At 39.6% G+C, this 9,520-nt stretch overlaps 1 protein-coding gene across 4 annotated transcripts; it reads left to right on the top strand.

Moving 5' to 3' along the window:
* The first annotated feature begins 1,934 nt into the window (after positions 1-1,934).
* Positions 1,935-9,111, top strand: LOC146668113 (uncharacterized). Of its 4 annotated transcripts, none has more exons than XM_085408593.1 (10): positions 1,935-2,270; positions 2,833-3,129; positions 4,693-5,001; positions 5,753-5,863; positions 6,114-6,167; positions 7,592-7,627; positions 7,704-7,745; positions 7,844-7,876; positions 7,960-8,007; positions 8,972-9,111. In XM_085408593.1, the coding sequence occupies exons 1-10, from the start codon at positions 2,183-2,185 to the stop codon at positions 9,031-9,033; spliced, it is 1,080 nt and encodes a 359-aa protein (XP_085264719.1). In that variant the 5' UTR covers positions 1,935-2,182; the 3' UTR covers positions 9,034-9,111. The 4 variants fall into 4 exon arrangements, with proteins under 4 accessions (XP_085264719.1, XP_085264720.1, XP_085264721.1 ...); XM_085408594.1 differs by having other exon boundaries at positions 7,707-7,745; XM_085408595.1 differs by lacking the exon at positions 7,960-8,007.
* The last annotated feature ends 409 nt before the right edge of the window (positions 9,112-9,520 follow it).

Here is a 9,520-nt window from a genome sequence, read left to right on the forward strand (position 1 = left end):
CTTGCACAAAGACAAATTTTCTGTAATTAATTCTGGAAATCAGGACAATCCCATTGTTTCCACAGGGATAATTTACGAGGGTATTTTTCAAGGACACCTCAGCAGGGTCCTGACACTTGCCGACAGCAACAGCTCCTCACACACAAACACAATCACAGATGGTAAATGCATTTTAGCTAAACACTCAAAATATTCAGGAATTCTCAGAATGTAAAGCATTTCTTTTGTTTTTATTGTGCATAAAAGAAAGAAGGTGATTTTTTTTAAGTTTTGGCTTCTGCCCCCCTCTCTAAGCTACTGACTGAGCCCTGAGAGAGGCAAGCCGCTGTGGAGTGGAGATAAGGCTACACCTGCCAGCCAAGCTCATCACTGTGTTTGTCTAAGCCTCTTTCCGTGTGTGTCTGTGTATGTTCCAGTCCCAGGGTTGAAAAGATAAGTGGCTCTAAGGAACCCGAGTGTAAAATCTCAGCTACACCGAACCCCAACAGAGATGAAGTGAGACAGCACAAAATGAAAAATACATATTCCTTTCAGAGTGGATTAAACTATAAAAAGATAGGCAGAAAGGTCATTTCCTCCTCAAAAGCAGCCAAAATACCTTCCAGCTCCCAGACATGTAGCCACATCACTGAAGAGTGAAGCCACAGCAGAGACCTGTGGATATGTTCTCACACTTATCTTATATTTACAACTAATTAGTGGTTTATTTAAAATATACAATAATGCTCAAAAGTCTATGATCAAAAGAAATCTTCTCTTGACTACACTGTAATAATCTGCTCTAAAAATAGTATAGTATATAAATGATGAATTAAGCACTTGTTAATACCTGATTCATGCTTAACAGTGTAACATTATTATAAAGTGCAATCAGAAGGCTTCTAACGTATTTGACTTTTTAAAATTAATTTGAAGAAAAGTGGTTGAATATTTTGGTTTCCACTGACTTTTTTTTCATGACATTTTGTTCTCAAGCAATTACACAATGTAACTGTATAATTTGTAAACATTGTAGTCATGACAACCTTTCTTAAAAACTACAAACCCTTTGATGTGTGTTTACACGGTGACTGATGTGTTTTAACTTCATGTTTTATATCGCATAAAAACCATGTGTATAATACAAACTACTGATAGTCTCATGATTGAGATAAGGACAATTATGAGACAGTTTTGTATCAAAGAATGGTTACAGGCTACTAATGTCTTAGTATTTCCAAAATCTATAAAAAAAAAACACATCCGTGTATATGTGATCTGTGATAATGAAAATATCACATTTTATGAGAAATGGTGGCAATAATATGATATAATCTAAAAATCCTGCTGTAGAAAATTATGAGAAACTCCTCTGTGATTGAGAAGAAGCATCACAAGACAAAAAGTCTGTCATGATGACAAACAAAGACTGCATTATGAGATGACTGTTATATAAACGACAGGCAGGAAAGCTGCACATGTGGAGATCGGGGGGTTTTGTTGTGTGTTTGTGATCATGTAAAGTTTCATTCCTAATCTTAATAATCAGTGACACAGGCAGGTTACCACATGTTACTGTTGTTTCCCACTTTTTAAAGATCATTCACCTTTAAATGACCTTTTTTTCACTCTGTTTTTAACATTTGTAAAACGCAGTTCTCCCTCTACAAAGAGACTACACATCCAACACATAATCATATGTCTGTAACCTGCTGTTTACACAGGACCTGAATTCATAAATAGTCCGATAAAGTTTGTCTCTTTTTTCACGAGAGGATGAGTGGTCACACACACACACACACACACACACATCCACAGTCAAACAGAAACACACTTTGTACTTACATTTTGTTGACTGAAACTCTTTGTTGTCTGTGCAGCGCTCCATTTCTCTCTCTTTCTCGCTTACTCAGAAAATGACAGGAAGTGTAAAAGGAAGGGAAGTTGCTTCTCGCTTTGTGTACGTGTTTTGAAATGTTGCGGCCAGCCTCTTCTTAAATTACGAACTCTATCGTGAGAACATCAAAAAGTCCAGCGACGGCTTCTCTGATGGGCAGCGGCACGAGTGTGAATGGATGTGTTTGCTGAAAACTCGAGAGGGAAGAAGACACCACGCGCCACGAGTCATGCCTGTGCCAGTGTGAACAAGTACCTGTGCCTGAGCGCGCGTGTGTGTGTGTGTGCGTGATCTTATGGTACAACCATGGCAAGAGCAGCACTTACTAAACTTCTTCTCCTCGTGATTCTTGCCTTCATCATCTGCCTCCCGGAATTTTTCACATTTTACCAAGGTTGGTCACACAAACAGCTTCAGATCCACATTAGTTCATTCTGTGTGTGTGTGTGTGTGTGTGTGTGCGTGTGTATTGTGTAAATGTTAGAATGTTATCCACCTTTTGTTCAAACTTTGCATCAAAGTAAAGCTTTAGACAACGTTCGCTTGATTTGCTTCCTCTTTACACACATTGTCTGTGGAAAGACCTGTCTGTGTCGGTCTAAGATTATAAATCAGACCCAAATATAGCTCCATACAACTCTGACTGACAGCCCTTTTGAAAAGGTTTCCGTATTGTGTTGCCTTGAAAACACGTTTCTTTATGAGAGCATCTCAGTTTACCCTTGTGCTCCTGCCGTCTTTGCCTTCAGTGGTTTTTCTTTTTTGTCTCTCCATCTGTGTCTTTCCTCATCTGTCTCTTTCTGTCAGATACAAACTGGAGGCAACAGCTTCCATTTCGAGATCTTGCTATGATTTATAGCTTGACAGCTCGTTCTTTGCTGCTTTTCCTCTTTATGCCTGCTTCTGCTGAGAAATCAGTCTGAATTTTGCCGTGTTCATTCTCTTTATCCTTGCAGTAACAAAAGTGAACTTCTTCTGCCTTCCCTACCGACCCTGCGAACAAGGAAATCAGGTGAAAGAGGGAGAAAATGGAAAGGCTGGAAATGATGACGCTAAGAGAGGCCATATGTGTGACCCATCTCAGACTCCAGATCAGGAAAAATGGGAGCAAGCGTGCATACGAGAAGATCAAAGCAATACAACAGATTCGGCTTCAGACGTCAGGCGAGGCAGAGATGATCCAAAAGCGAGGTGGTTCATGTGTGAGACAGACATGGAAATGGCAGAAGTACACAGAAATATCTCAACTTCAGGTATTCACATCTAGAGACTCAACAACATCTGCTTTCTGTTTAGAAAAGCTTGCTACTGCCTGAAGTCCACACCGCTGAGTGCATCTGACCCGTACTGTCTAGTGTGTTTGGCTAGTGTGATTATTGAGTGCCACGTCTGGGTGCGGTTAAGTAAACTGTGCCCTGGTCTGCTTGAAAAGGTGGTCCAGGGCATGCTTCAGTTAGACTCTTAGCATACTCTGTGTACGCTCTTAAGACTTCCAAGGTGAATCATGACTCTAGGATCCATCACATTTGAAAAGTTTAAGCTAATTAACAACTAATTAATTGTTTATTAAAAGTGACATTTTATGGTTACCGTCACAGTGAGGACTCTATGCAGTCCTGTGAAAAAGTAAGTAGATCCCATGATTCAGTAGTTTAGCGACAATAACTTGAAGCAGTTGTTTTCTGTATGACTTCATCAATCGCTCACACTGGACACACTTTAAAATGCCATTTAAGTTCATTGAGGCTTACGAGCATTAATTTATGCACATTTCTCTAAAGGTCTTGCCACAAGATTTCAGTCATGTTCAGGTTTGGACTTTGATTGCAACAGCTTAACCCTTTTGTTTTGCAGCCATTCTGTGGTAGGGTGCAGTCTGAACCAAGCTTTAGCCGTTAGGCAGATGGCCTCACATTTCACTCTAGAATACTTTGGTGTACAGAGGAGTTCAGTGTTGACTTACTGAGTGCAAGATGTGTCGGCCCTGTGGCTGCAAAAGAAGCCCAAGTCATCACCCCTCCACCACTGTGCTTCATAGCTGTTATGAGGTGATATGCTGATATGCATTATGGCCTAACATCACGTTGGTCTCTTCTGTCACTGTTCCTGAAGTCATGATCAGATGCATTTTTGCAAACTAAAGCCAAGCTGCATGTTTCTTAAAGAGAAGAGGGTTTGTCCTGGGACTCTTCCAAGCAAGCCATATTTGTTCAGTCTATTTCTCAGTGCATTTAACATGCTAACTGAAGCTTGTCAAATCTGAAATATACCTCTGGTTTGGTCTGGTGTATATTTTTGTATTTGCTCCTACCTGTTAGTTGTGAGATTCGCACCTTTAGCAATATTTGGGTGAGAGGTTGTACTGTTTTTTCAGCTAGTGTTCAGCTAGTAGCTTAGTAGTGGAAAGGTGCATCCCAGGTCTTAAAACTGCAATTCCTTGAACAGCCACTTGAGGGTAGATTTACAATATAAAATAAACTTTTTTATAGCCTTGTACAGGAAAAGGCTTTTAGTCTCTAAAACTTCATGAAAACTGTACAGAGGACACCTGTCACGAAGTTTGCCATAATTCATCTTGTGTTTCTGTTGTTCAGCAGACCATCAGAGGTGCAACGCTTCCAGAGAGAACTGATCGCCTTTCACTAATTAAAGAATCTAATTAAGCTTTAAAATATGAGCATATTAACGTGAGCGTCACTGTGAGCATGTTCACAGGCTGGTGTTATTTAACTCTTGCGCTGCGATGCCTTCTTCAGCAGACAATATAAGCCTTTTACGCCCCAATCAATACATTCATGCTATTTATTCACCCACAGCTTACGAGTCACATCTGGAGGTGTCAGCCGAGCTTCATCTGCCCAACGCAGAGACCCTGAATCTCACCTTGTACGGCCGCAGCAATCACAGTTCCTTACACCTCTACCCACCTGAGGACGAGGAGGAGGAGGAGGAGGAGGAAAATAAGGGTGGTGATGAAGGACAGAGGAAGGCATTCTACTGCTGTCTCCCTTTCCTGCCCAACTCTGAATCGCCCAATCAAAGCCGCTGTCTCCTTTGGTTCGCCAATCAAACGGTTTGGAATTCAACAGCAAAGGAAAAGCTGCCATGGAAACGGACACAGAAAGGTTGGTGTCAGGCGGATGGAGCTGGGCTTCTTTGATCCCCACGCGGCAAGTGTGGCTTCACTGTAAGATGGAAAGGAGAGGAAAGAGGAGACAATAGGAGACAAGGAAATTGGCCACTCAGTTTTCATTTCATTCCAAGCTGCCCACTCTCTCAGTCCACAATGGAGTCATTCTTTTTAATAGAAGAAATTTCCTTCAGTTCTTCTCCTGACTTTTTGTTTCTCCCTCTTCCTCTGTACTACATGATCAGTCATACTTTCCAAAACTACAGTACATCTTAATTTACTGTATCTCTAAGCCTGTATTGATTTCTTTCTTTCTGCTCTGCTCTCCAAAAGTCCCTCATGCTTAAGACATTGATTAAGTAATATTTTCCAAAGTGCATAATGAAAGCTGGATATCCATTTCCTTCCAATTTTTCTGCAGCACCTCCACCAGACCTTTCCATTTATGCTTTTCCCTTTCTTTGTTCTTGTTTGTTCATTTCCTCTTATTATTTATATTGCCTCTTCTATGTCTTTTATCTCTTTCCAGTCCTCCTTCCTTGCCGGTCTCTTGCCTTCTTATCCTTCCTTCTTTTCTTCCTTCATCCACTCTACATTTTCATGTATTTTATTTTCACATGGCATGAATTTTAGTGCTGGAATGACTGGGATGGATTTTTTTTTCTTTAGGTAAAGAGGTCAGTAATGAAAATAATACATAATTGTTTCAGACTCTGCTTTGTCCAAAATGTTCCTCTGTTTTCCAGATGAGTGGCAGTGTGCGCTCAGAGTGGTCTGGCTGGCTCTGCTGTGTTTGGTGTTGCTGAGTATAGTAACGAGTGTGATCGGACAAATCTACAAGAAAAGGCGTTTGTGCAGTAAGAGACAAAAAACAATCAAACAAAATAAATCACTTGTTTTATGATGCCACAACTGAAGAAACAAAGTCAAAATTTTGAGTTACTATTTTAAATTTCTAATTAAAAATGAAAAACTTTGAGTTTTTGAGTTGAGTTTGAGTTTGTATTAGTGAGTTGAAAGTTTGGACTTATGAATATAAAAAAGGCTTGGCTTTGTTTTTCAGTGGTGGAAACAGGCGTCCTAAGACATGTTTTTTTCCTCTGCCAGGGAAGCCGAAGGTGCACCCTGATGGCTTCAACTTAATTACTCAGCAATTAAATGGTAAGCCAGCAAAATGTGTATTCTGAAGTTACTGTACACTAGATACGTTTGTACTTCACTGGATTTCAATATTGTGAGTGCTTAAAAATATCCAACTTTAAACAAGTTCACCTTTTGCTGAAGGGCAAGACTGAGCGTGCAAACTGAGGTGCACATAAGAAAAAAACAACAACCATTTACACACAAAGATAAAAAGCAAACTCTAATTATAACACAAGAAAAATGTTTAAATGTAGCATGTTCAGCAGCAGTGGTCTGTCCAAAGGTGACTGACAATGTGCAAGGCAAAAGTGCAAAAAGTCATGTTTAGCGCTGTGACGTGAGACTTCCTGCTTCTATGGTGAAAGACAAGCTTTTTCTCCTGGCCGCATATTGCTATCAGAGCCACTGCTTTAGACTAGTTTCAACCACAGTGCAGAGAACTTAAAAAACAATTATTATTATGAGAAATTCTGAAGTGATTGGTTTTGTCATATTGTACAAAACCTTCTATGACAATTAAGCAAAGGTGAAACCAATGAGGGACAAGATCAGAGTCGAACTGAAGCAAGACTCATGAAAAACTGACTTCCACACCCAAAAAGGAAATGACAAAGAAATGAGTGTCTTACACTGAGGCATGAACACTAAGAGGAGGCAGACTCAAGGGAACACAGGAAGCCTCAAATTACAACCCCCACTAGGATTTTCTCAGTGCACATGTACCAATACACAGCCCTCTGTGACATTTCAAGCAGCCCTCAAGGACAGAATACACTACCATACAGTTCATTCACCCACAATATATAACTTAACATCAAATATAGAGGCAGAACCAAACCAAGGGAGCATAATCTATTCATCAAACTCAACAGTCACCTCAAGGCACTTTATATTGTGATAATACAGAGAAAATCCCAACAATCAGACTGCCCCCTATGAGCAAGCGCTTGGTGACAATGGGAAGGAAAAACTACCTTTTAACAGGAAGAAGCTTCTAGCAGTCCAAGTATCAGGGAGGGACAGTCGTCTTCGACAGTCAGTGAGGGGTGAGGACAGGAAGCCGCTCCGGAAGAGAGACAGAGATTATTAATAACTAATGATTAAATGGTGTATAAACATAAGACTCAGCCATTCAATGTTAACAAATACATCTGGTGTCAAGAAATGCCACCTCTCACTGTAATGGTTAAAAAAATGATAAGCCATGGCTTACTATCAACCAAAAACCAGTGTGTTAGATCTCTGAACAAACACACTAAATGTGTATTTAATCTATGTTTTCATTTATATGCTGGCTCAGTACATGGTCACTTTTAGAAATCCTGGTCTGTGAATAGTCTGTATTGTCTCTGAAGTATAATATATGAATAATATACTAAGTAAACTAAAATGTATTCCAGAAGATGAGAGTTACAACATGTTTATGCTACTCTTTTATGTAGACGGTGCCAAAGAAACAGAAGTCAGCCCTCCTGAAGGTAAACTGCTCAATAAAAACGCATTTACATCTGCGTCAACAGGCTTGGAGATTCTAACAAACTCTTTTTGGTCCAGCAGAGACAAACCTCCACTTATACGGGTTTCATACCTGGTCAGGTCAGTCCTTTTAATCAGTCAGCATCATTTAATGGATCTGTTGTTTCACTGCTTTCACCACGTTAATCTTTTTCTTTTTTTTTTACCAAAATGGATAGGGCTCTCACCAATTAAAGAAGTTGACAGTCAAAGTAGGTACACACACATGCACCTTTTAGAAAAATGAGTCAGATCACAAACACACGTTCTGATTGTCCTCACGTATACTTTTCAGATGACATATCAATGTTAATGGATGGAAATGCTGACCACTGCTATACTGGTAAAGTCTTTACTGGAACAATTGTACAGGTTCAAAGAGAAAGCTGCTGGTGGTTATGACCACCAATAGCTGGTTGATGACTTTCAGATACTCTTGCACGCATTCAAGACTTAACTTGGCGCCTCTTCATGCAACCAAAGTTTGATTAATTATATGCGGTTTAGTTTTTAGATGCTATGGGTCGGCCTTTAGTCCTGTCCTTACCAGCGTATTGCTGGATACGTTATTTGAAACTGCTGCACGGTTGGGAACCACATCGCCCTTCATTTTCATACGTGTGTGGTAATCTGCGAATGGTGCTACGAGAGCTCAAAAACTCCAAAGTGTAGCTTTAAATATGATGGACTTAATGCATAAATACAAAAAGTATACCAATGTGTAGCTAATTATCATTGAATTGTTTGCTGTATTAGGCTGTTCTCTTTACGTAAAACGTAAACATAAGGTCAGAGGTTAAATGTGATGTGATATTTGGATGTAAATTATAATGTGATATTTAGAATACACATACACCAGTATCATTTCCTAAATGTTGCCAATACAAACAAAGGCAGTCGTAAAGTTAAAAGACATTTTATGATGTTTGACCTTATAAAATACACACAACACTTATAAGAATCATAGTTTCTAAGTTATAAGGCTTTTTGGTAATTTTGGACCTATGCATCATTATTTTGACATTGAGGATTGTGGTTGATGTGAGCCAAATTTTGAATGGATTGTTAACACGACTCCATTCTAAATAAAAAACGTAAAGTTTTATCGGAATTCATTCAAAACTTTTTGAGTTATGGTGTTTACAGACAGAACGGCATGCACACTTCCAAAAACGTAATCTTCCAGGCGGAGTTAATCGTCAAAAAATTCATCTCAGTAGACAATTACTGCAGAGTATCAACACATCAGAACCCTTTTAAAATGTCATCTAACAGTGCGCTTGGTGCCTTTTTTCTGTTGTCTTTAGGTTTTCTGCATCATCGCAGCCATCCCTCCGTCAGCTCCATCAAAGATGAGCCTGCTCGATGACAGGCGAGCAGCCGGAGGAAGCTGGAGGAAAACAGCCGCCTCATTTACCAGCATTACTAATGGTGAAAATAAAGATATCTGAACCACCTACATGTGCTTGTGAACTTATTTTCAGCATGTCATCTCGGAAGCTTTGTCTATGTTAGCACTTTATTAGAGGACAGTCTCTACACATTATTAAACTATCAAAAGTTAAATAAATGGATTGGCCCTCGAACATTTTTCACCCTGAAAGAACTAAATTGTTTTGTATTCTGAGTCAGATGCATGGCTGATAAACAGCCTTACCCCGTCTGGTTATAGCTGAAAGGAGCCAAAACATTTTGACAGCACTGACTAATATCTTGTTTGCTTAATAGCTTTCCTTGCCAGCATCCATGTATCTCTAAAACTGAAGAAGAAGCAGAGGGAGAGAAATATTTATCCTTCAGAGATCGAGGTAACTGTGGGCTAAGCGCTATAAAGTAATTCATCTCAAATTCTGTAG

This window comes from Rhamphochromis longiceps, linkage group LG6 (assembly GCF_057381845.1).
Source record: "Rhamphochromis longiceps isolate RC_006_pf linkage group LG6, R_longiceps_female_GT1.1, whole genome shotgun sequence".
Classification (NCBI taxonomy): Eukaryota; Metazoa; Chordata; class Actinopteri; order Cichliformes; family Cichlidae; genus Rhamphochromis; species Rhamphochromis longiceps.

Coding starts and splice junctions, on each gene's coding strand:
- LOC146668113 (XM_085408593.1), top strand. CDS start 2,183: ATGGCAAGAGCAGCACTTACTAAACTTCTTCTCCTCGTGATTCTTGCC. Junction 6,168..7,591: donor AATTACTCAGCAATTAAATG/GTAAGCCAGCAA, acceptor TCTTTTATGTAG/ACGGTGCCAAAGAAACAGAA. Junction 7,746..7,843: donor CGGGTTTCATACCTGGTCAG/GTCAGTCCTTTT, acceptor CAAAATGGATAG/GGCTCTCACCAATTAAAGAA.